Genomic DNA, 27,953 nt, shown 5'->3' with positions numbered 1-27,953 from the left:
ACACAAGATACTTAACTCTGTACTTCTGTCTACATAGTTGCAAAGCAAAACACATCATTAGGACAAGTATACCTTTATAGTAAAGAGTTGTGTATGTAATTGTTCTTTACCATAGGTTCCAGCTCTGCACTATTTCCAGCTTAGTAAGACAGGGGCAGACTTGTCCACCATGCCCTCTTTCTGTGCTGTGCAGACACAACACTCAGGCACACTTCTGGCTTCTCAACTAAGTATCACGCCCCCAACACCCTATCATACCACGCCTGGAAGTTTTACAATCAAAATTATTTGCACTGAAAAAAACATGGTTTAGCAAGCTTTTATTAATTATTCTACTCTCCCTTTGTGTTAAAAGTTACAGGACTGCATGCACTTGTTTAGACAAAGACAAAAAGGTAAACATCTCTCCATTAAATTATTATCCTTTAAAATACAGTCAAAGCCAACACTTACATTTGATACTTATAATCAGAAACCACTATCGCCTTAATTCATGACAAGAAAGTATGTTCTACTGCAATATAAATATTGATAAAACGAATCCTCCCATGCTCAAGTTCATCTTTTCAGTTAACGCTGCTCTATGCCCTGGGCCTTTCATAGTATCGCTGGGGAGATGAAGCCACAGCACTAGCTTCTGTTCCCATCTCTGCTACAGGTTAAAAGATCACCAACCTGCCCATGCTTTGGCACATAGAGCACTAACTGCTTCATGGAAAACTGTATGGCTTAATTCTTTGGTATTTATAACCCTGAGAGCCCTCAGGGGAAGGTTTGTGTTAGAACACCAAACCTGAAGACTTCAGTCCATTTCCTTGCCCTGCCCAACTTTCTTAGGTACCTTTGGACAAGCCACCTAGCGTCTCCATGCCTTGGCTTACCATCTGTAAAATCAAGACAAACATTTCAATTCTGAAGGACACAGTAATTTTAAGAGAGATGTTACATGTTTTTGAGGTATCTCATGCTATGGTAATGAGGTCCTTATATAAAAAAAGCACTTTGCAATCGTTTAGTACAAGACACTTTGTAAACACATAGTTGCATTAAAACTGTATCTTCACACTACTAGATAGTATGTTCTGAGATGTCTAGAATCTCTCAGCTACTTTTATACAACTCAATCCTGCAACTTCGAGCTGCTGTAAAATTAGGAGCAATGCCTGCAATACAGAAAGCATTTTGTTGTCATGCATGTTTCCCCTCCTGCGCTAAGGAAGCATAGTAGATTTTCAAAGAAGAGCAAATGTTGAGTTCCTTGAAAAATATTACAGATGTTACAAAGTAAGAGGGTGTATTAGAACAGGAGTATGGTATATTAATTACTTAGACTGGAAAAAGTTTTAAAATGAACCTTCTGTTCACATATCCGCATTTATAAAACCAGGCAAGCTGAAATTACTTTACCTGGCTTCCTAGTCTCTTCAAGTAATCACCTCTCCTGAATATGAATGCCTGTGTTGCTTGTGCTCCACAAAAGACAAAATTAAAGTTTTTTTTATTCCTTCTATTTCTTAATAAGCATTTGAAAACCTAAGATGCTTACTCAGGGTAACACCTGTTGTCAAGAAACAGGCTGTATTTATGAATCCACAATGAAGGTAAATTTGAGTGATAAACTTAGAATTCCATCTTGTGGGTTTCTCACACTATAAACTGGCATATGATCACAACGGCACCTACTTTTGCTTTAAGAAGCAGAAGAGGGGAAGGGAAACTGCAGGATGTAGAAGGAAATTAAGCCCAAGACAAATTAATTCTACAATTATCTTCCCTCAAATATTATCTCCCCCCTGCAATGGTTTCATCTATACTGTAAGATATATAAAAAAAAATTCCCACCACATCTCCCAGTAAAAAGCACTCCAGACAATTAGGAGAAGTCAAATGTCTTCAGTCAGAAAAGTGGTCACTTGGAAAGAAGATCTTGAGGATGAATGACTAAGGCCTGGTTCAGCAAAGCATTTAAATACATGAGTAGATTCACTGGATTTGTCAGAAGTACAGCCAAAACACAGAGAAATCTCTCGAATTTAAACAAAAACAAGACCGTCGTTACTGCAGAACTGGCACTGTGCTGGTCATCTTCTAAATAAACAGGATCTTAGGCATGGAAACATTTAATACTCTAGCTTTATTTCATTTCCTTTGGCAATACAGATGAGAGAACATAAGCAAGACACTCATCACTCCTCCAAGCTAAGTCCTAAGCCCCTTTTTTCTCAGGTTATTTGTGTTACAAGCGAGGAAGGAAACCAACTGTAAGGCAAATTCATTACGTGGGTGTTCACCACATTTGGAGGATGTGACCTGAAGAGTACGTAGGATATAGTTCATCAAACCAAAACATTAAATTCTATAAGAAGCAGAAGTAATGAAATCCAATTTCTTAGGAACTTGTGCCTCATGACCAAACTGTCTCCTAGGCTCAAAGTGTCAACAAAAATGCTTCTTCCATTGTTTGGGACAGTCATAACATCTTCCCCCTCACGTGTCTATTAGGATTCCCAGAAATGACAGAGCTCACACTTCTGCCATGCCTTTATGCGGGCTTTCCCCACAGCACCTCATACAGGAACACAGCAGATTTAGAGCACTAACAAGTTTCACTGAAAATGCCCAATGCGTGCCTAAATTAAAGGCAGAAAAGGGAGAAAGACACACACAGAACAACATAATTGCCTAAAGCTTCTTTTACATCAGCAATTTTTCTGGATAAAAATAAAAGCTTTTCTTGAAAAATTATTGTTAACTACAACACAGTTATAGCACTGGATGACTACGAAATTCTTGTACCTTCTTTATTAAGTAAATTGTCAGTGGCAATCATTTGTGAATCAAAACCATGGAAAACGTAAGCATCAATACCCTGTGCTTCCAGAATGCTGTTCAGATATGGAGACTGCCTGGGTGGAGCTCAACGGAAAATATTTTCTGTTCGCTCATACATAGTGAGACTGCAGTCCCAACAAAATGCCAGATATTAGACAGCTTGTGTCTCATACCTCATCAGATAAAAAAATTTTTTCTACATTTATGTAGCGTATATATAGATATGTATTTATACAGCATGAATATCCACACTAATGTTGAGATACTGTAGTCTGGTTTCAAATGTTGGTATAGGTTTCACAAAACCTGTAAGAGAAGCGTCTGATGAGAGGAACTAGACAACTCTGAGCACTCAATTTGTGCCCACAAGAAAAGTAACACAAGAAAATATAAGCAGCACAGACCAAATGAGTACGGTACAATTTACAGACCTTTAAGAATGCAATCCTGCCTGTTTAATTAAAGTAACAAAGAATGTATTTGCTTTTAATAGTAAGCTATCTTCCTGCTTTAAAAGAGCTTCTTGCAGAGCTGGACAGGGAGGAGAGGATGACAGTATTATAAATTGTATCCATGACTACTTTTAGTACTATGTCCATCAAAACGTAGATTAAGAACTACCAAAACCTTTTTAATTGGTTTTGTAAAAGGTCTAGCCTTCGCCTTCTGTGCTCATACATTTCTTTAAGTAACAATGTCCACACTTACAGACTCCTATACATGTGTTTTTACTATACAGTATGTGAACATAATCTAAACTGAAAAAAGACGTAGAATGAGGACAATAGCTAAGACTGGTCATCAAAAAATTGTGAAGCCTATTTCTGACAATGCATAATAAATGTAAGACTGAAATAAAACACACGTTTGAGCCAGCAGACCATTAAACCTCCTTCAGAGTCATTACAGTCAATCACATCAGGAAGAACCTGAGGACATTTAAATCAACTGGATTATTTGGCTGCCATGCACAAGTGTATATGCTCAACTAATATAAAATCCATAGGAAATTCTGTAGAAGAAAACTTATGGAGTGTTTGAAGGCAGTGTACCAGTTTTTTCCTAATGGAGTAAGGTGCTCCAGTTGCAAATGCCCTGGAAGGGACAGCCTTCTTTCTGCTCCCAAAACTCACTACATCACCGCTCAGAATTCACTGCAAAAACACTGGCGGGGGCAGAAATTTGAGAAGTATTAAAAACGATCAAATGCTTTTTGTTTTTCTGTATTTTGGAAAGAACATAACTGTTCTCACATTTTCCGTTTCCTGTTTTATTAAAGACAAAAGGTATTTGTAAGCTAAGGTACAAAGGAGCACATTTCAACCACCAAAAATAGGGCTTTTGTAACTAGGAACAGCAGCAGACTGAGAACTTAGTGGCATTACTAGATCCCAGTAACGTAATTAATCTTGTTAGTACCATATGATAACATGCACAAACATCACCTCATTAAAATACCTCCAATGAGACTGATTGCCAAATAGTGCTCCATCACAGGCATATACCTAATTCTTCCTACAAATCAAAAGGAAAAAACCTCTCCACTGAAACTGCCTTTTTTTTTCCCGCACAAACCTGGTGTTTTACATTAAAGTGACCTTAACCTTTCACTGCACAGGATGGCTGCTGGCTTGGACTGCTATAATTAACAGTGATGTTAATTATCTGTAAACTTTAAACTATTTCAACACATGGCCATGCTGGCCTGAGTTCTCCTACTTTAGAAATGGTCATCTCAGAGCCTGAAAGGGAGTGGGTGCATCATCATATGCGTGGTGATAAGTTGCTTCATTGATGTAAAAATGTGGCCTGAATCTGGCCTAATAGGAACATTCACCTTTTGACAACGTAATAATAATATCCATCTGGGAGATTCAATGTGAAATAACACTGTGCAACAACATTTCCTTGCTAACAGAGATGGGTGCTACTAAAAAGGAAACTAAGATCCTGATGCACCACTAGTGCAAATGAGATACAGCTAATACTGAGGTCAGAACTGGACTAATTTTTAAAAAATTATTACAGCGAAACCAAAAATTCCACTCTTTTTTTTTTTTTTTAATCATGTAGACATAGTATTTTCTTGTTCTATTAAATGTTTCTTAAGTGAACTTTGAAGCAGCACTATCCTAAAAACTAATAGCTTTTTTTGAGCTGTACAATTACAGTTTCCAAACAATTCATAAATACAGATATTTTTATGGGCATGGAAAACTAAATGCTGATAATGTTTAGGTTTTATGGCCTGAAATTATATTCACATGTATTCGGGGGAAAGTTTTTTAAATGACAGGCTCTATTTCTCAGATAGCTTACGAACATTTACTACAATTCAGCTCTTGTACATGAGGTGGGTATAAAATTTTCCATCTGAATCCCTGTTTGCCAAAGGAATTAAATGTTATCTGTAACCAGTAAAGGCCAGCAAATACATTTACAGGGTTCCTAGAAAGTTCTGCGAGATTAACAGAATTTAGAAAGGTAAGGTACAGCAAATGACTCCACTGAACGCTCTCTGAAGAATGCTTTAGGACTCCTCACCAAGTTTCTTTTAGCTGTTAAGCACTACACAGTGCACAAGCTCAGAAGATGTATTTCAGACTTGATCCTTGCTTTGACTCTCAGTTTGGTGGATTCAAGTAAAAACATTCATTTTGAGAACCAAAAAATACATGGTAATTAAAGTTTTAAAGTAGATTTAATGCATTATATGTTAATATCCCTTTACCTGAATTAGCAGAAGCACATCATCCTGAATAAATTCCCTAGTTAAATAAAAGCTCTCTTTTACCACATTGTATTTTCTTCTCCCTACCTATTTTTTGCTGAGACTTCAAAAAATTTTCTACTTGAAGTATAATACCACAACTCATTTTAATGAATTACAAGATTTGCTTCTTGTGTTTCAGTTACACTGGTGAAATCTTTGTTAAAGGACAAAAGAGCTGTAGCATTGGGCATTAGTCATTCATGGCACAACTGTTTTGTTTTTTTTATTTTTTTATTAGAAACTTAACATCTATTTCAACAAAGTCATTTTTGCTCAGGTTATTAACAGAGCTTAAATACCGACAGTTGTAAATCTCTGGAGCAAGAAAAATTAGCAATAGCAACAACCAATAGGAAAAAAATCAGACAATCACATTTTTAGTAAACTAGCAGAAAAACTTTAAACACATGAAAACAGTATTTCTGAGAAAGCAGCAGAAATTATTCTAGAAAAGTTGAATTATTCCTCAAAGTTTCAGTAGAGGATCAAACTAAAACTGAAACAGACAAATGCAATTTTGATAATTTGCATGAAACATCTTCCTTGCCTAGTATATATACATATACACACATGTATTTCAGTGCTCTCCTAACTACTGTGTACCCTCAGTATCTCATCCTATGACACTTTTTCTACCACTGGAATACTTTCAAAGCAGCTTTTACGTTTTAACACTGAACTTCATGTAAAAGTGAATTACTCTCCTAATAAAGAGAAAAGTTTCCCCTCATATTTCCACAGTGCATACAGATTGCATGCTCACAGCTCCACTAGTCTAATTGCAAGATTGTTTTTTTCTGCCTAACACTCAGCACTGGCATCGATACTAGAATCTTTTTTCAAGCAGGCACACTCCGGTGTAAACAACAAAAATAATAATAATAACACTTAGCATTTCCATCACACTCTTCATAATAAAACAACACTAATTTTAACCAACCAATTCTTTCCAAGTTCTGTTCTACCTTCTCTAATTTTCTCACATAAACAACATTCTGTATTGATACACACATTGCTACTAGATGTACTGACCAGCTAAATGATAATAGACAGCTTAAGATTAAATGAGGAGTAAAGAATGTATGAGAATAGGAAGGATGACAAAAGCAGAAATGCAAGGGGTGAGTGGGTTTAAACTTGTGCACATGCATTAACACGTCCTAAAAAGAGTACCTACAGGGTACTATAAACAGAAAACAAGGTGAGCAAAAGATAACTTCTGAAACAGAAAAAGTGACTGAAAGTAAATAGAACGTCGTGAACAGTACTGAAGGTGACTGAAGGAGACAAAGGAGAACAGAGAAAGAAGAGAGTGGTGAAAAAGAAGCAGGCAAGGAAAGATTGTAATAAAAGCTGCTAAGAAAAAATAAAATACTTCAGAAATAGAGCAGCAAAAAGGTTTGAAAGGAAAAAAAAAAAAGCTCAAAGGAAAAAAAAAAAAAAAAAAAGAGTGTGAAGAGGAGCAAAAGAACAAGAACCCTTAGTTACCTGACTAGAAAGTCTCTCTCACCGATAGAATTCGTTACACTGCTGTAACCCATCACGTGTGGGTGCACACTGGAGAGCAGCACCACACCTTTCTGCACGAGCTTCCCCACTGGTTCATACGCCCTTGGAGCGCAGTTAACGCTACCAGTTACACAGTTCTTATCCAACACATGGTATCTTCAAATGTTCTTTAAATACATATATGTGTACGTAAAGTCAGCTCCTACAAACTTAACTGTTTAGAAGGCAACTTTTCTCAAGAAGCAACTCCCCGGCAGTTGTCAGCAACCTTTCCTCCACAATTCTGTTTCACTTATTCCATACAGAGTTATCTCTCTGTCCTAGATTTTGTACTTGGGTGCAGAAGCAGTTGCTTTGATTTGGCGGTGTCTCAGTATAGCAAAGTCATCCATCTTGTATTAGAAATAGGACTTCCTATCACAAAGAAAAAAAATGATAGAGGAAAATCGGACAGCACAGGCACATGAAAGTTCAGAAGCCACATTTAATAAGTTAGTGCTTGTTTTGAAAGGATAAGCAAGATCAGCGCAAAGCTCAGTTTTCCAGATGTAGCAAAATACGTCAGTATCCTTATTTTAATTACACTCGTGATATGAGCTGGTACCAGCCCTCTGACTTCTCTGTTTACTTATTGCTCTGCTTCTCGCCTCCCTCTTCTCATTCCATGGTTTTATTCCTACCTCCGCTACTTTCTTCAAGGGCGCCTTACTTTTCCATTACGTGCTTTTTTCTTTCTTGTTCTCTTGTTTATTCCTGAAGAAGTACTTGAACTGCTGAACGATGCCATTTCTGCTACAAGCCAATATGGACACAGCTAAAAATCAAGAATTCTAGTGGAACAGAGGTTAGCACCATCCACACTGACTGGGCACCACACTGACTGGTAAGTCCATGCTGGAAACCTAGTTGTAACCAACTCTGCAACCAAATAATACAATAAAGCTCTGCCAGCACCAGGGAGGTCCCTTGCCCTTTTTCTCTTCTCTCATCTCTAACTGTATCGCAAAAGTCGCCACTGCAAATGACCAAATTTCTAAGGAACATGAAGAATCCCACCCTCAGTGCCTAGTCTATGGCTTCACTACCAAATATAAGGCTATTGTTACGCCCTCTCCTTCCCATGGGGTTTAGTACCCTGCTGATGCAGTGCTGTGTATTTGCACTGACCCTCCAAGAATTATTAATACTTATAGATATTAGAAGACAACGTATATCCTTGACTTTAATTTTAATTCAGATTTCTGCTCACAAACCTTATTCAAGAATTACTGTTTCAAAAACCACAGTGAGTGTATCTTAGGTTTACACATTAGGTTTTGCATTTCTAACACAGCAAGCCTACATGCTGAAGTTCTGTCTCACAAACCTTGGAGCAGTAGGAGAACAACCCCCCCAAAAGAAACGGAATTTTATAGGTACAAAGAGGTTTTGCACTGAGGAAGCTTTCTCCTATAAAAAGAGATGAGGAGGGGTATAAAAACATAAGGTACCTTTAAGCCTACTGTTAAGATGTAGCAGGGGACCTACTTTGTACCATTTAAAGATTACTTCAAAATGTATGCAACTGTAGCTTGTACGAGGATTATTTGTACTGTCAATGCATTTTGCTCACAAATCACATGATGATACATTTTTTAACTTAAAAAATTCTTCTTCATCTTAACATAAAATGATTGCAAATACAAATGCTACACATATATGCAAACAAACATTCACATATGGAAATATAAAGAGAAATGGAATTATTTGGTGCAACAATTTGTGCTATCTCTGTACAGATCATGTCATTCTAAAGTACGACACCACAGAACATCTTTCCTAAACGATGTATTCCAGCTACAAAATAAAAGTAGTGAATTAAAGGATGCTATGTGGTGACTTTTTAACTCACCACAGAGCTGGTAAATCACCCACACACAACAATGCACTTTGTAGACATTTGTCATATACTGCAATGCCCATACTAAGGCAACACATCCCAGGAGCTGGCAGCCATGCTATCAGCAAGAATTTGGCTAGAGAAACAGCAATGATTCATCATGCATTCTAGAAGCACTGTCGAAACAGCAAAACAACACACTGCTATTTTAATCCTTTAAAGGTAACAACGGCTTAAAAAAATTATTATAGATTTGTTTTTAAAACCAAAGCAAGCAAAAGAACCTATAGTTCTAATAATGCATTTGGAAATGCATCTTTATTCTCATTTTTCTTCTTCAGAAGACAGAAAACAGCTACTTAGTAGAAGTGTCAGCTGATTACTTACCTCTCTACATTGTGATTTAAATCGTCAACTCAACATTATATAATGTTTCACAATAGCTAAATCAAAAATCACCAGTTTAAAAATAGCTTAATTTAGGTTGTATTCAGTTTTAAAAATCCTCTGTAGTAATTTTAAAAATAACCATCCAGACACATTTTCATTAATTGAAATCTATTTTGCAGAGATCATTTTCAAACTCGCCCTCTGAATGAAGAGCCAACAGCATAGTCAGAACATCTGTTTCAACGTACATGTCACATCTGTTATTGTCCTGATATCCGCCATGAAAACTCTTTCTCAGCTAACAGTATCTGAAAATTTGCAAATAGTGGTCGAGGTCCCGTCAAAAGCTTTCAAGTACTATTGATTTCTCAGATGAAAGCACTCTTCTCTTTCTTCCTCAGAATCTTCCAGTTAAATACAAATACATGGAAATTTTGTCTCCTAAATTACAGGCATCTGAAAAGGTTATTAATTTCTTTCCATCGTAATTACACAGTGACAGTGAAACTTTATCAGTAACACCCTTTTACTATCACCTTGTCAAAGAAGCTAAAGAACATCTCTATAGAGTTTAAGAGGTTGTCATCGGAAAGCATTTTGGATGTGCTGCCCTTTGTCCCATTACACAAATGCACATCATGAACCCTTACCTTTTGGAAAATTACTTCATTCTGCTTTCTTTTCTTTTTGCCGCTTTTTCTGATCCTCTGGTTTGTCTGAATCCATTTTGTGACCTGGAGTTCAAAAACGTAGTGCTTTTTTAGAAAGAAGATGCGACCTAAGTGCAGCTATTCAGCGTTAGTAAGAAGCTATGAAGAAACTCAAAACAGTTTTTTCCATTGCTTCACTGGAAAGAGGAAAAGCACTTTTCCCATCTAGAATGACATGATCTTAGGTAATCTGGTCAGTTACTTGTGCACGCTCAAAGTGTGAGGTGGTGTTCTTCATCTCAGAGCCTTCAGTTTAAGGGTCGTTTGCACAAAGAACGTGTTTGCTGCCAGACCAGGTTGCCAAATGGAAAGTTACCATTGCAGCGCACAAAAATCCCGGGGAAAATCTCTGCGCTTTATCCCTTACACCTTCTATTTCAAGTAAGAAAATTATTTCCAGCCACCCACTCGAATGTTGTTCCAGACTACCAACACCAAATTTAGACGGTGGGGTTGTTATTATTTAATAAAGTAATAACACTCGGGTTTTTCCACACACCCCCCCAATACAAATATTTTTATTGCTAATACGAAAGCAATTTTTTTTTTTTTTTAAAAGGGAAAGCGTGGCGGGGGTGGGGAGGGGGCGTCAGGTGGAAAACTCACGGAGCGGATTGGCAAGGGGGAGCAGCGGGGGGCAAGGCAACAGCGGCGAAGGGTTTTTCTCCTCACCTCGCCGCTCACTTGCTGGACGAGCTGGCACTCCTTCCACGTCTCACCCTCCTCCAGCAAAGGCTACAACGGGGGAGAAAGCGCACGTTGAGGCGGGCGAGCCCGCCGAGGATCCCCGATGCGCTCCGCTCCGCTCCCCCGGCGGCCCCGGGACGGGACGGGACGCGGGAAGCCCGCTCCGCCCGCCGCCGCCGCCATCATCCCCCGGCCCGACCCGGCCCGGCCCCAGCGCCACCCGGAGCCGCGCCCGCCCCGCCCCGTCCCGCCGTCCCCGGCCTCGGCGGCGGCACACCGCAGCCCGCCGTAGGAAATGAAACACCTCCTCGGGGTTCCCCGCCCCCGTGCTCCGGCCCCCGGAGCCCCGCGGAGAGGAGGAGCCTGCCTTAAAGCCGTAAGGGCCGGCCGGCTCCGGGGGCGGCCCCGCCGGGGCTTCCCCGCCTCCCCCGGCCCGGCCCAGCCCGGCCCGGCCGGAGCGCCGCGCCTGAAACACGGGCGGCCCTGCCCCTCCAGGCAGCCCTCGGCGAGGGGACGGCCCTCCCTGACCCCAGCCTGCGGGCTCGCCGCGGGTTCACGGTCTCAATTTTTAGAGAGACGCTTTCCCGTGAAGCCCCTGACTATGAAAGACGCTTTTTCCTATTAACCTCCCTATAAAGACCCTCTGTCACAGGTCTTGCCAGGCGGAGGATTGGCCTAATGGGGCTAGTTCAAGGGAGAAGGTATCACCACCACTAAGTGCTTCAAGATTTCCCCCAGTACTTGCTTGTCACCCAAAGAATCCAACTAGTAAACTACTCTGGAGGGTCTGAAATGCATCTTAAAAGCAAGAACCAAAGCAGCTTTTTGTTCGTATTACAGCACAGCAAGCCCTTTACTGAGGCCTCAGTGAAATGCTTCAACAAGAGACCGCAAGCAGGTGATTAAATTTAGGCATGGGACTTCAACAGATGTTTCTGTACCCTTTGATGAGGATATGCAAACTCCACCATGATGGGAGAGACCCAAGTAATGTCAGCCATGCAAAATCTGACTCAAACTTAATGAATTTCTAGGGTTAAGTGCTTTGTGTTTAGCATTTAAAATGGGAGACAATAAAGGATAGACTGCATCACACTTGGTATAGTTAAAATGATGCTAGTACGGTATTTTCAGTATTTTAAAAATAATTTATACTCTGTGCTATATAGGACAATTCCCTGAAAGCTTCAAAAGAAAGCATGTGCTCCTGTAAAAGAATAACACTCATTAAGCATGTGTGTGAGCAAACCCTTCCATATATAGACTTAGATGGACTTTGTAAACAGATTTAAGTAAATAAAGGTAGGTCCAATTAGTGCATACTAAATCTTGACAGTATCCCTTAAACTTTTTCACTTAAAAAAGAAAAAAACCTCTCTCCTACCCTTTTTGTTTCAGTGCCACAACATCCTTCTTTCAAGATCAAAAGCTTTAGATCAAAGCCAAGATCAAACTCAATGCTTTTAAATAGAAGCAACCTCGCTATGAAGAATTACAGAAAGAACTTTTTAATAGAGATATCACAGTAGAAAATCTTACTATAGATTTTTATTTCAGACTCGCAACAGGTCTACTTAAAACCTCTATCAACAACTTATTTCTATTTTGTAAAGCCACAACATTTTCTACTAAATGGTTAATTCTGAAAGCTCCTATAAATTGACCCTTGAATCATATGCATTTGAATGAAGAAGAACAGAGCATCACTGAAAGAGAACAAAAAAGAATATGAACAAAAAATTATGTTAATGGCAAACACAAATTAATGCAACTACCTAAACAATATTCCCTTGGATCAGTTAACAGATTAGATTGTGCATTCCCACAGAGAAGTTATAGGAAAGACGAGGTCATAAACACAATGAAACAGATTTATACTTTAAAGAATTACACTTCCTCTCCTCTCAAACATTTGGAGAAAACTAGGGAAAAAAGGTTATGTGAGACATTGATTTTCAGACCTGCAGACCCTGAGGCTGATTTGGGATGAAAATACCTGAACACACCAACACACTGCATGTTAAAACTCAGAGGTAGGTCCTGTTTTCCTGTTAGTGGCTGCACAGCAGTGAAGGAAACTCAACTGGAATTGTTACTGACTTTTTATAATGGTAGTATACCTTGTGGAGCCAACACCTGGGGTTCCCTGATGCTGGCTGCTGTGCACATCATAACTTGAACACTCGTCTACTCTAAGATAATTGCACTGCAGCACAAGGTAAGAGCCAACGTGCCCATACGGCCAGCCTGCAGAGGAAAGAAAGCAGCGGGAGAAACAGGGTGCGCCTAACAAGCTGTGGTCACAGCACACCGGCTGTGCAGTCAACCGTTAACTACTTGTTGATGCTTCAGTAAGACTCAGCTCATGACTAGGCTAGGAAATTTTGCTGGGGAAATTGGGAGCAGGAAAGAGAGCAAGGAAGGTGGCGGGGGGAGAGGAAAAGAGATGGGGAGGAGGGAGAGGGAAGGAGGGGATAAAAGATTTTTTTGAGAACATTTGTTCTCCTACTGTATTCTTCCATACTCCAAAAGGAAGGAGCTTACTTACACTACATAAAAGGGTGATAGCATACCCAACTTCAAGGGAGAATGACTGCATCACCCTCCATCAACAGTCCTGCTTGCTGTCCACGTGACACTGACTGGCATACTGGAATCCCCTCACAACAGAAATTAAGAGATTAGTCCATCCCCCATGTCCTTCTTTACTTGGGAAGACTTTTCTTTCAGAGACTGCTAATGGAGCTGTCCTATGTTACACTTAGATTGTGAACAAGCACTTATACATGTCAAAGCATGCTAGTATCCTTCATTTTTTGCAGAAGCAGGATTAAATGTAACTGAATTTTGAAATAAGGGGGAGGAGGTAGCACTTCCTACCAAGTGGGTGAAGACAGGCCCAATATCCTGGTAAATGATGGATGGAAAGGCTGTGGATGTCATCTACCTGGACTTTAGCAAAGCTTTTGACACCGTCTCGCATAATATCCTCCTCGGGAAGCTGGCAGCTCATGGCTTGGACAGGCATACTCTTCGCTGGGTAAAGAACTGGTTGGGTGGCCGAGCCCAGAGAGTAGTGGTAAATGGAGTTAAGTCCAGTTGGCAGCCGGTCACGAGCGGTGTTCCCCAGGGCTCTGTTTTAGGGCCAGTCTTGTTCAATATCTTTATTGATGATCTGGATGAGGGGATCGAGTGTGCCCTCAGTAAGTTTGCAGACGACACCAAATTGGGTGGGAGTGTCGATCTGCTGGAGGGTAGGATGGCCCTGCAGAGGGACCTGGACAGGCTGGACCGATGGGCTGAGGCCAACTGTGTGAGGTTCAACAAGGCCAAGTGCCGGGTCCTGCACTTGGGTCACAACAACCCCATGCAACGCTACAGGCTTGGGGAGGAGTGGCTGGAAAGCTGCCTGGCCGAAAAGGACCTGGGGGTGTTGGTCAACAGCCAGCTGAACATGAGGCAGCAGTGTGCCCAGGTGGCCAAGAAGGCCAACAGCATCCTGGCTTGTATCAGGAACAGTGTGGCCAGCAGGAGCAGGGAGGTGATTGTCCCCCTGTACTCGGCGCTGGTGAGGCCGCACCTGGAATACTGTGTCCAGTTTTGGGCCCCTCAATACAAGAAAGACATTGAGATGCTGGAGCGTGTTCAGAGACGGGCAACAAGGCTGGTGAAGGGTCTGGAGCACAGGCCTTATGAGGAGCGGCTGAGGGAACTGGGGTTGTTTAGTCTGGAGAAGAGGAGGCTGAGGGGTGACCTTATCGCTCTCTACAGCTACCTGAAAGGAGGTTCTAGTGAGGTGGCTGTTGGTCTCTTCTCCCAAGTAGTTGGTGATAGGACGAGAGGAAGTGGGCTCAAGCTGTGCCAGGGGAGGTTTAGGTTGGATATTAGGAAAAATGTCTTCATGGAAAGGGTGGTCAAGCATTGGAACAGGCTGCCCAGAGAGGTGGTGGAGTCACCATCCCTGGAAGTGTTCAAAAAACGGGTAGATGTGGCACTTCGGGATATGGTTTAGTCTAGTCTACCCTTGATTGCTTTAGGTGGGCTTGGTAGTGTAGGTTAATGGTTGGACTGGATGATCTTAAAGGTCTTTTCCAACCTAGACGATTCTATGATTCTATGATTCTAAATAACTTAGGCAATGATTCACACCAGCTATTCTTCAAGTCAGTCCAGATCCCAAGCATACAATGAACCTTCAGGACTGTACATAGCCTAGAAAACAACAGGACTTTTTTTTTTTTTTTAAATTGAAGCAGAAACTGGTTTTAAATTGTTCAGGCTGTGATGGGTACTAATGATATTTCATAACTCAATGAAAAATTATAATCACACTTTTCTTTTGCAAAAGTTGTCTATAACTTCAGCTGATCTGTGCTACTCTAATGCTAAAACAATCAATGTTGATAAACTAAGAAGATTGTTTTACCTAAGGTGAACACTGAATCAGTGCCATTTTGTTGGCTTGCCAGTAGTCCTCAGATACTGGAAAGCAAAAAGAAAAAAACTGAAAATGCAGGAATAAAAATATTAACTGCAAATGAATTTCAGAAGAGCTTCTGCAAAGCAGAGGAAATGGATAACTAATGCAGTCATCTTCCAGCCTCTCCTTCCTAGAGATTTTATTTTCCTCTCAATTTTATACCACGTATACACGCCCACTTTTATATTGTTATATAATTGCAATTTTGTACCTTTCTATGCCTTCCCATGTCACATAAAAAATGGACTCCCCCCTAGTTTCGTTCTGTGGTACTAGAATGATAGTGCCTAATTTTTAAGGCTGATCCCTTATGCTGTCAGCCTCTGTGATTAAAGGATAAATTAAAGGATAATTTAAAGGAACTATGATACAATGCAAGATATATAACTGTTTTCCTACCACACAGAAGATTTACAGGAAAAAAAGAACACTAGTTTAAGTTGGAAAATTAACTTACTTGGAAACTGAGAATACGCTGTGCTCTCTGAACAGTCTGTGTGACCTGAAAACTGCTTCAGCAGAAGAGACCTGGCTTCCAATCTTTTGTAAAAAGGTTCAGAAAATGAAAATACAGAAAGTATTTTATCCAGTGGCTCAAAAGATGATTAAACATTTGACTGTAGTCCCCAAGGGCAATAATTGCAAGGATTTTGAAATACTATTGTTACAAGAATTTGGCAAAGAGACTAAGGAGGCAGTGGGCTACAACTGAAAATGGCAGGATGGTTGGTGCATCCGCATTGCAAGAAGTAGCATATCAGTGGCATTACTGAAAAAGAAATCCAGCCCAGAATGTGCTCCTGTAAGAACAGCAAGTCCTCCAACTTATTTTGTGCAGTTTTCATGGGGAAAGCTTTATTCACTGAAATGGAAAATCAAGTTGTTCTGACATTATCTGTATTTTAGGAAAGATGGTCATTTATATTGATACCATAAATCCAAATGTTCTAATTCCTCCAAGAGTCTCTGTGGTGGTGTAAACACGGTCTTTTCAGATCAGCATGCTGTGTCTGATATTCTTCAATGTAATACTCCTACAGAGACATTATGTTCAAGTCAAACTTGCCCTTCCTGAAAATATCTCTACCTCCAAGAGACAAAAACCTGTTGAAACAGTAACTTCAAGGATGTACTTTCAGTACACTGCAACATGACTTTCCAGTACTGTGGCAGGAATATTTTTTTCAAAGGGGTAATGCAAATACATCCTTTATATCCACATTAGCAACCCTGCCTTGTGGAGAAAATTCCTATGTAAAGATGAATCATTTTACCCACCTGTTTAATTCAAGATCAGATTCATAATCTGATAAAGAAAGTATCTCTGACCACAGGACCAGATGATCTCTAAATAATATGTTTATTACTTATTACTAATAGTATGTAACATATAATGATATATAATTTATGTATCATATTGCATTATATTATCTCTGTTAGAATAATATTTTTAGAGTATGTTAAAATGCTCTTTTTTTTTCTCTCCTGATTTCACCAGGTGCTCTCACTACTATACAGGTGCCTCTCTGGAGCAACTGGAAAAGCACATTATTGTTTATATATTTAGGCCTTTCTGCTTGAGAGGTATTATCACGTGCTGCGAACTTTCAGCACAGTCCGGACTGCAAATTACAGCACCTTCCTCTACAAATAGCAAGATAATATTTAAAAGATCACAGAATCATAGACTCATAGAGTCATTTAGATTAGAAAAGATTTTTAAGATCATTGAGTCCAACAGTTAACCTAACACTTGCCAAGACCGCCACTAAACCATGTCCCTAAGCGCCACGTCTACAGGTCTTTTAAGTACCTCCAGGGTTGCGGACTCAACCACTTGTGGGCAGCCTGTTCCAACACTTGACAATCCTTATTGGTGAATATAAAAGATATAACACTTTTTAATACAATCATGTATGGAAATAAGACCTCATATTTCAGGTTGGCCCTGCATTCTGTCAATTTAAAAGTAATTTGAATCCAAACATTTTGAACCCAGAGGACAAAGAATAGGGCTCAAGTTTCTTTGACATAAGAGAATCCTCTATAAAATTCGCTTTGGCTCCATCCAACACCAAGATCTTGGTAGGCACTGGATAGCTGCTGGCTGGCCAAACTACATAGGACTTTGAAAGCCCTTTGTTGTGTTCTTTTGTAGTTTGTTTGTGGGGTTTTTTTTAATTACAGAGAAAAACAAAAACATGCTTGAACATGGATACTGGACAGTCCTGCACCACTGCTGTGACAAGCAGTGTTTTAATTCCTTTTCCACTACAATGAGACTCAAAGAAAAGGAGGCAGACTTTATTTCTTGAAGAAATAAAATACATCTTTCAGAGGTACTGATCTCTGAGTCTTACTGATCCCTTGAAGCAATCAAAAATCCTTCCGACAGCTCTAGTAAAGAAACATATTCAAGGCAAAAGTCCATTAGCCCTCTGGCCATGAAATACTGTTAGCCCATATGCTAAGGATAATAACCACAAGCTGAACCATGACCTTTACTGCTCATTTTTGTATTGACCAATAGCTTTGTCAGCCAATAGACTTTTTCAACCTGTCTTTCTCCAGACATGTTCTTTTTGGCATTTAAATTTCACTGTGGGCTGAGAAGGGAGTAGACAGAATAGTTAAAGCATCCTGGAAAAACATTCCTATCTTATGGAGATGGAATGAGTTTTAGAAGAATCACTTATTTCTGCCATGATTAAACAGAAGGTGATCATCATCTACATCTTCAGTCTGACTATGAAGCACTGCTAAATGAAAAGAGGATGACTGAAGGTAATATAAACTGGGAAAGATCTTGACTTTTATCAACTTTGTGGAAGAGAGCGAACTGATGGAGGTAGAACAAAGACCATTACACAAATTTTGTTACCATCTGCTCTCTAGAAGTACTTCAGCAGCTCAGTGTTTTTGCAGAATGTGTGAAAAAAGCATTGGACTCAAAAGCAAGAGCTTCCATCCCCAACTTTGGCCAGCTGGGAACGCAGTGGCAGGATCTGAACTCCCAAGGTCACTTTGAGTTTCTGACTGGACCATAGCATGAATCAGGAGGTCATAGTTTTTTGGGTCAGCATTACAGAGGGCTACATGGACTTCAGATACATGGTATGTGTTTATACATATGCACGAAATACATCTTCCCCACATATTCATTCCTTCCAATCACAAGCACGTCTTTCTAAAAGCCTAGAAATCAGGGAAATTTTCCAGGAAGTAAAATGTGTGTTTCATTTAAAAACCCTAGACCACTGGGGAGGGAAGTTGGCAACATGTTCCTGTCACATAAAGTTTTTACCTCAGCTTCATGCCCAACTCTGTATCCTCCTCCACTAAAAAGATCTCAAATATTATTTCCTGAAGTAGCATTTGACTTCTCATTATTTCATATCCTGTGTCCAATGCACCAAAACTACTTACAAGGAACTCCAAACTGGAGAGATTTCAGCCATTTTGAAGGCTACTCTTTCCTAATTAATACAGAAAAACTGTTTTCTTGCAAGGTAGCACAAAAAGTATTTTAAACTTCTATGGATTGTTTCCACTGGGTAAAGAAAACAATAGGCAGGCTAAAAATTAATTGGTTCCTAATTTCTGTGCCTTTCTTAGGATGTTTTTACAAGCAATGGATTAAAATCAATGTTTATTGCTATGCAAGCCCAGCTGTGTCCTTATTAGGCAAGTCTCAGTCCAACATTTCTGTGTAAAAGAGGACCTGTCCTCCCTCTCTTTGCTATGTTTCCACCCCCCTACACATGTAGGTGGGAGAGTGGGAGCTTGGGAATGTGAACTTGATCCAGCATTGATCAGCCAGGCAGCAAACTGTTATTGTTCTTTAGATACCAAACATAACTCCTTTCTAGTAGGGATAAGCTCAGTCATTCTGCACATAACACAGCTTTTGTGTTCAGCAATGCAATTAATAAGAAAAGGGAACCAGAATGACTGCTTGAGATTTATTAAACTTAAAAGAGATTCTAATGAACAAACGTGTGGAATCCAGTCCACAATTATTTCAGAAATTGAACATTTGTTTCAAATGCACTTCAACTTCTTGAACAAGCTATTACTCATGCAGATTTACTATACTACTACTAATGTATGTCTGAGCTGGACACATACAACACTGAAAGGTAGCCTGAAAAAAACCAGACGTTTGTGAAAATCTGGCTTTTGACTGGAGAGGCAAGACAGTGTTTTAGCAGGTCATTAAACTAAATCCAGTGAAGTATCCTCCTCAGCCTGAATGCAGACTCACAGTCCCAGCTGAGAATCTCAAAGCATTTTTTTCTGAATTATTCAGTTAGTGGCTAAATTCAGAGTCTTAAAACTCTGTTTTAAACTTCAGTTTTAGAAATTAGAACAACAGGGGCACTGAAATGTTATGGCCAATACTTTCAAATCTAACATTTAAAATTGAACATCTACATTCAACCTAGACACCAAGTTACTCAGTGCTATGTGACTCTCTAAATGGAGGCAGCATTTTTTCCCATTTTAGAATGTGATCACACAATACTTTGTAACAATGCTATTCTGATCTTGACTGCATTTTTCTCCTAAAATCAGCAATAACATGCAATGCAGAAGAAACTTACCTCAAACCTTCCAGAACTACAGCAATACTAAGCCATGCCTGAACTTGAAGAGCTCTGAAATAAATTTAGGTCCTTACTGACATTAAATGATATATCATTTTATATAGGCGACTTTCCTGCATTTTTTAACTATTCAACAAACAAAAATATACCACTGTTGTGTCTCTTTTAGCAGTATCTTTATAGGAATGGCTAAATAAATTACAAGGCCATTTTATGCCAATAACCTTCTTTATATCAACACAGGATCTATTTAAATAATAACAGACCTTACAACTTATTTGATAGTTACCCCAAACAAAATATCAAATTGTCTGTATACTTTGATCTATCTAGAAAGACTTTCAGATGGATTATCTTTATCTAAAACATCTTTCAAAGAGTTAACAACACAGAAAGTCTCTCTGTGCAATCCGTGTTGATTTGTTTCTCTTCATGATTCATCTGGTATTTATGCATGCTACAGTACTGTACACCTTGCTTGCTTACATTTTTATATTTTCCAAAATTCCATCTTCTCTTCTAAGAAAATGGGATGCCATGTTGACAGTACAACTGCTAATTTCAGAAAAAACACAGCAGTAATGATTCATCTTGAAAAACTTCTTTCCTATTGTGCTTGTTATCATTAGAAAATCCATTCATCAATTTATGTTGTTGACCTATGCTCATTTAAATTTTTAAGGACTTTGGAAAGATCTTTTCATCTTCCAATCTGCAAGTTTGCTAATACCAAAACAATACAATTTTTCTTGAGGGGAAGTGCCTATTTTTCAAAGTATGCTTTCCACGTACCAGAATAAGTACTTACCTTAAAGCAGCAGTTACACTTTCTTTAGATTATTTCTCAAATATCGACTCATTAGAATTCAACTATCAATCAGTCATATTCTCCGTATTTTTGTTAAAGTACACACAAAAGTCTCCATGTTCAGATGAAAAAAAAAAGGGTAAGTGGCAAACTTCAGTATTTAAGCAGCAGTATGTTATTCTTGTGACTAATACTTAATACCAACTTTGAAATTAATCTAACAGAGTCACTGTTAAACCTTATTGAATAAAGTAAGAAAATTATACCTCTTCATAGCCCCTTCCCAATTTTTCCCCCAAATCACAAGTTTGAATGAGATTTTCCTACTTAACAGGTCATTCTCACTGCCAGTGCCTACAAATTTACTGTATCTCAACAAACAATAAGGATTTCACTTGTTTACTCTCTCAATGTTGCCAGCCACCAATATGCATTTATTATGTACATCCAGACAGAAAAATTGCAAGATAAGGCATGACTAGCAATGACAAGAAATATCAAACGTTAACAAACCCAAGCCTTAAGTTACACTCTGATCCAGTAAGAGTGATTTTTCTGCTGAAAAATTTTCTAGTACTCTCTGTAAAACTTGGGTGAACAACTGCTAAAGATTTCAGAAGTTTAGTAAGAGCATTCTTTTAAAAAATATTTGAATGTGGTTGGTTCGTTAGTAATTGACCATAACTGCTACCCTGTGATGCATTCCCTTATAGAGCTATCCCTTCATCTGTATTTTTGCCTTAGTAAGAGGAAACAGGAAATCCGTAAAGCTTATAACTGGGGCAAAAGCCAGGAACCTTCTTAACAACCTGGTTTATCAGAAATAATAATAACTACTTGAGCTGCTGCTGTAACATCCTCCTAAAATTTATGAAACCACAGAAATACGTTACTTGCATAGATTTAGAACACTTTACAAATTATATTTCAGTTCAAATTTTTTAGTAGTTTTGCTATGAGTTTCCTTTCCAATCTATTTTTTCTTCAAGTAGGACAATCCAACAGCCAGTCATATACAAACAAAACCAGAAATACTATGACTAAATGAACATTCACAAGTGGAAGATTTCTTTTGACTGTGTATTTCCAGAAATGTACATGATTTACAAATAACGCCAGTAGTTGTAGCTCAAACTACTGCTTTACCACAGTAACAAAAAGCAGTGCAGAGAGGAAAAAGATAATTAATTTTAAATGGCAAAATTCTTAGTATTGTAACAGGAGGCTGTACTCCAATGTTCACATTCAGAATTAGAAAGGATGGAGTAGTATTCTCACAACACACACTATAAGCTGTACATACTCTGAAATACCTGTTGGCAGTACCTACTTTAACCAGGAAATACTGTTTACGGTAGAACAGTGGATACAAATTACGCTTTAACAAGAGGATAAAGTAGCAAAAGGGACTAGGAGAAGGACACAGCAGTACTATCACCTCTTGCAATTTTTTCATAATTTTGAGGGGATGTTCGGTGTGTTTATGCTAGTGCCTGCAGCTATGAGATCACATAAGACTTGTAGATGACACTGAAGGATCTGTTGGAAAGAAAATCATGAAGGAGCAGGCCAACTACTATTTTTTTTTTTAGTTTTCCCCCTTTTTTTTTTAACTCAGGAATGAATCTGGAGAAGATCGTTTTCATCACACACGGTACCAAATTAAATACATACCCAAGGAACATTCAAGCAAGTTTACCAGTAAATAATAGTATGTTATGAAACATGCAGTTTCAGAGGCAAAAGAAAAGGTGGTGAAACTGGAATGAGTTAAAAAAAGTACATGTAGGCGTTTATGAGATGCAGAGACTACCTAATGTTTATTGGTCTACTTCTCAATTAAAAAGTGTATAACACAGTTCAAAATGGGGAAAGATTTTAAGCATATTTTAAAAAGGTTAATTATCTAGGGTAGAATAAGAACTTCAGGTAAGTGGGCAATATAACACAAAGACAAGTCTGTGCAGAGAAAATCTTCCTCAAGAAACATGTGGTCTTTTAGTCTTAAACTCTAAACATTACATAGACTGAAAGACGCAACAGAAACTGTACTTTAGAGAACAAATCATCAGCAGCAGGAATGAAGTGGACTTAAGTGGTTTCATAGGTGTTTTCCAGCTGTAAATGCTGTTTTGTTCTTCTGATTCTACTCCTTGCCAGCTGAACTCATTGACTAAAGTTAGCGGTGTTAAGTCATTACTACTTGCACATGATGAAAAATTGCTATATCCCCTGGTGAGTCACCTCTGAGACAGAAGTACGTGCTGAAGGTTGCTTGATTTGATAAAAAGGTATTTTCAACAACACGATATGCTTCACCTTATTTAACACCACCATGATGTGTTCCCAGAAGAAAAACCTCATGAAAGCTTGTATTTCAGAAATGCTTGCTTTTCATCTCTATGTTCCTTATTGTTTTGAGTGTGAGAAAACCTTCCTGTACAGCAAGCCTGAAGACAACCACTGTGCTCTGGCACTCTTCCATGTAAGAAAGAATTGGCCAGGCATTACCACACACCCTTTTGTATAAGATTAACCTTTAATGCTTTGGAAAATACCAGATTTGGAAGTGTGACTTGGCACACAGCATTGTTTTTTCATGGCAACAGGCCAAATTCTGTTCTTATTTATCAGTATGACTCCCTTAAGTTAAGTTATTCTTGATTACTGCTGGTAAATACATGAGCCTGGAAAGTGGCCCAAAATTTAGGAAAGACTAAATGACTTTTCCACAAGTGAAATGGTAATAGAAATTGACAAATATTAAAGTTTCAATAGTTATAAGTTGCAAGTATAAAGGGGTATATATATGCGGTTCCCTGGACAGAGCTGGAGACAGGATTTGGGATGGCAAATGTAACAAAGCACAGGTGAAGGAGTACAGGATCTTCAGTTAGACAGATGCCATGACATATGACTGTAAAGAATACAAAACGCTAATTCCTCTACTGGAAGGAAGATGGTAAGTAACGTTGCTTCAGCAGTCTGGGGAGTGGAAAGTATTTAGCCTTACCCATCTTTTGCACAAGCACCCTTCCAGTGTCCTTAAGCTAGACACTGTTGTGAACCGAGGGGTGGGCTAACAAGTCTGGTTTTAAGTGACCATGTTGTTACCAAATTTTAGAGAGTACCAGTTATGTACAGGTGATAGATTTGGGTATAACCATGGAAGAAAATTCTTTAAAACAATTTGGTAGGTAATGCTGTAAATGAACCACAAGTGGTGGTTCATTTGATAAATGGTGAAATGGTGAAAAATGAATTTTTTTTATAGTCAATGGATGACATGAATTTTCTGAGCAAAACCCACCAAAACATAGAAATAAAAGACGCCACGGAAACAACCACAGCCACTATAAAATATAAGAATGCTTATATGGGAGAAATATAAAGGAACCATATTCTGACTTGATTTTCAGAATGGACAGCATGATGCTTTTTTCCTAATCCCATTACAGAGTATAGTCTCTCCAGTAAGAAAGCTTCCCCTCCAAATGCAGTGAAGTCTTAGACAGTACTTGTAAATTTAAAATGTTTAAATTCTCAATCAAGTTATTTCTCATAGGTATCTACTAAAGCACTGAGAAATGCATTTTGTCCCTCTAAGAGCAGGTGCTGCAGGATTAAGAATGACTTTAACTATTATGCTACAGGACTCCATAGTGCAGTCAGTAAAATAAAGGTGATAAGCAGTTGCTTTTCAGTTGCTCTAGTACTCAAGAAAGGTATAACTGCAGCGGACACTCTGCACTTCATACTGCTCACACTGCCTGACCAGCTGGCTCAGCCGTATGACTTCGCCCAAAGGAGCTGACAGAAACCTTCCTCTACACACACCCTGGCAACCCATGAGAGAGAAGAAATCAGTTCTGTGGCATTCCTGGGCTGCTCTTTATGATGCAGGTAGTTCAACTGCATGTAAGAAGGTGGTCTGTGTGCCTTCACATAGATTCATCATGTTAGCCAAATTAATAGTTTGCTGAAATAATCTAAATACTTTTCAAGGGGTTTTCAATATCAGCTCCTGTACAGCACGAGTAGATTTATAGTTCTGTAGTCAGTACATACAGTCATATTTACATTATAGATAATAAACATAGAGAGCTACTAAGCAACCTCTACAGTCTTGATTTCAGGAATAAGGGCTCCCCAAATGATTTAATAAAGCACACAGGAAACAAGGTTTCCTATTCATTGAATGACAACTCCAGTTCTTCCAATAAAGTGGAAACTAGTTCCCACAAGAGCCTGAGAAGTGCTGGAGGTAACAAGGGTAAATCACCAGAAAGGTTACTGAGGGAAGAGAGAGACAGAGGGAAGAGGTCAGCATGGTGATTCTCACAAGAAGCAGAATGCTAAATCAGCACCATTCCTGTTGACATCGCTTTTAGAAAACAGCCAAACTATCAGGGAAATCTCTTCGGTCTTTAAAGAAAATTTACAACAATTTCCAAGCCTGCTGGATGTGTAAGTATTTTTGCTACATGTTTTGCTTACGCAACCAGTAGATACTTGCAGGGTATAATGAAACTACTCACTGTTTGTTCTGAATGACTTACAGTACACACTCAGGAAAACAGAGTTCAGTTTTCACATTAATCAAAACCATTTTCAATTCCTTAGTCTGCTCCCATCTTCCTTATTTGTGATTTTCGAGTTGACTGTGGGACACTAATAAGGCATATCCTCAAAGAGATACATGTAAGTAAAATGCCAGAAAACTCTCTCACTTCAGACAGACAGTTCAGCACCTTTCAACTACAGCTACGCAACATGAGTTTCTCCCCTATACTTGAAGCAGCTGTTCTACAATGTATTGAATACCCTATCAGGACAAAACAATGATCAAAACATAGCATTAAACTCAAGGTCCTTTTTCAAGAAATGACTGACCATCAAGATGCACGATGATATTTACTGTCCCTTCCTTTCCTCCTTTCCAATTAAAGCCAATTTTATTTTCAGTAATTTTATAGCAAAAAACAAACTCCACCTTGATTTTATAGCATCTTCAAATAATAGTCTTCAAACATTTTGATTTCAGGGCGAAATTTCCCAAAGAGCCTTCTACAGCATACAGAGACCAGTGGACATGCACACCTCTAAAGCTGTCAAGCAAAGAGCTCAACCACAGTGTTTGGGTACAGCTCAGGTTCAGTGACCCCTGCTTATCATTTTGAGCTCTCTAGCTATTTTGACAATTCTACCTGCAAACATGCTCACTCCTCAGAGCCTCAGTCATGCTGCTTAAGGACTTTCACTCGTGCACATACAAACCAGGACTTCTCATTCTAACTCTTAACAGGTTTGTTTTTTTTTTTTTAAATGCTAATGCAAAGTGGAAACAAATGCAAGCACTAGGTAAGACAAATCCCAAGCAACCTAGAGGATGTCAGCTTAAAGGAAATCAGAAATTGGGCCCCAAGTATGTAATAAAAACATACTTTGTATAAAACTTTTTTATGAAGAGTTATACAGAGATATCTTTCTTCATCTAATCCTAGTTTTGGACCAAAACGAATAATCAGACCCTTCACATAGCACAGACACAACTAAGCATTTTCAGTTCACAGAACTTATAAGATTAATATTAAAAGTTTTTAGTATTAAAAGCAGAAAATAATGCTCAGTCTCAACTGCAACACAGCTGCAACACCAATGAAATATGTTACCCATGCAGCAGATTCTTGAGCAACTCACAATATTCACAATATATCAAAGTACAAATAAATTAACATTTAGTTACTGCTATCAGTATGGCTTTCAAGTAATTCATATACTGACAACTGTGAACAATGCTCCTTACATTTAGTAGAGTCCCCCACTATACTGTAAAGCATACTTCCACGTGCCTACAATATTAAATAAAAGGATCAGTTTTCTAAGATTTGCCCTTTGGCAGGTTTGTTGAGACGATGGATAGAAGCAAAACCTGCAATCAATAAAAGCTAAACCTATATAAAGATGTGGAAAACAGTCATCATCAAAACTGTTTATTTAAAGCCACACCTGATAGAAGTTCAGATTCATTTAAATAACATATAACGTAATGAGAAACGCAAGACTCCAGAAAGAACTGGGAACTGGTATTTTGTATTTACCTTTGGTATTCCGGAAGTGTCAAGCCAATTCTGGAAGATACTTTCTACAGTTAACCCAGATCTTAAAAAAATAAAGAATAAAAAAAATTAGAAGACACACACACAAACACCAACTTTTCCACATGAAAATTAACCCTTTAGAAGCTGATCAAAACTCTGAATTCCAAGGACTGGTTGTACTGCAGTGGTACTACATTTTTGTGTTTTTAATGAATACCACCATCAGAGGTGGTATGAGCAAACTAAAAACAGATCAGGTATCGTGTGCTTAAAACTGAAATGATAAATTCAGTGGTTATGAGGATTGACAGAGAAAGTGTAAGATGGTAAACTGCATTTATGAAACATGTAAAGTATGAACAGGTACTCTTTGTTGAGTGGATTTTTGTTTCTTTTACAGAAAAAAAAATCACAGGCAAGTAAATTTAGCTGGAGACATTCAAAACCAGTATTTTATTACAGAAGCAGCCTAAAGATAAAACAAGTAAAGATAAAATACCAAAGAAAATGAAATACAAAAATCCTTAAACTTTTGGGTTTTAAAAAGCACTGATGGATATTAATCCTCAGAGTTACCAAGTATCTAATATATTTCAGTTTCATCTTTTCTGTACTGTCTTTATATCCTGATAACATTCACAGTGAAGTTACACAACAGTCTGAAGCCCCAACAAAAGGAAATAGTTTGTCATTATCAAGCTGTGTGGGACTGAAATAACCATATACATACGTATTTGCAAATTCGGAAATTATGTTTCCCCTTTTACTTTTGTAAGCAACTTCTGTTGCATTTACTTCAACTCTGGTTGCAAGGAAGCCGATTTAAAAAAAAAAAAATCACACTGTCCATGTAGTGTACCAATACTGAAAAAAGAACTTGAGTAAGCCCTCAATGAATATAAATATTCTGAGAAGCAGAACAGACATGCATGGTCCTGTGCATGGTAACGCCTTGGCAAGACTCATTCTAATACTTGCAGCTACCTTCACATGTGTAATGTAGACCTATAACCAACAAAGCATTCATGAAAAGAGCAGCCATTTAGAAGCTCTGAAGCAGGAAGGCAAGCTACCTAATACAATTTTTATTTGAATTACATGACAAAGAAGCCTTTTTTTTTTCCCAACCACTGACAAAGCTGTGCTCAGAATTCTGACCCTAAAATATGTTTATTTA

At 38.6% G+C, this 27,953-nt stretch overlaps 1 protein-coding gene across 1 annotated transcript in view; it reads right to left on the bottom strand.

Annotated features, from left to right (window-relative positions):
- The window catches only part of AOPEP (aminopeptidase O (putative)), a 193,290-nt gene that overhangs the window by 67,943 nt on the left and 97,394 nt on the right, over nt 1-27,953 (bottom strand). Inside the window, exons 11-12 of the mRNA XM_075727096.1 lie at nt 26,777-26,837; nt 10,034-10,117 (exon numbers count right to left, since the gene is read on the bottom strand). Coding sequence (XP_075583211.1) covers nt 10,034-10,117; nt 26,777-26,837 — 145 coding nt within the window. The remainder of the gene's footprint in view (nt 1-10,033; nt 10,118-26,776; nt 26,838-27,953) is intronic.

This window comes from Pelecanus crispus, chromosome Z (assembly GCF_030463565.1).
Source record: "Pelecanus crispus isolate bPelCri1 chromosome Z, bPelCri1.pri, whole genome shotgun sequence".
NCBI classification, from domain to species: Eukaryota; Metazoa; Chordata; class Aves; order Pelecaniformes; family Pelecanidae; genus Pelecanus; species Pelecanus crispus.
This window is presented reverse-complemented; position numbering and strand designations above follow the sequence as displayed.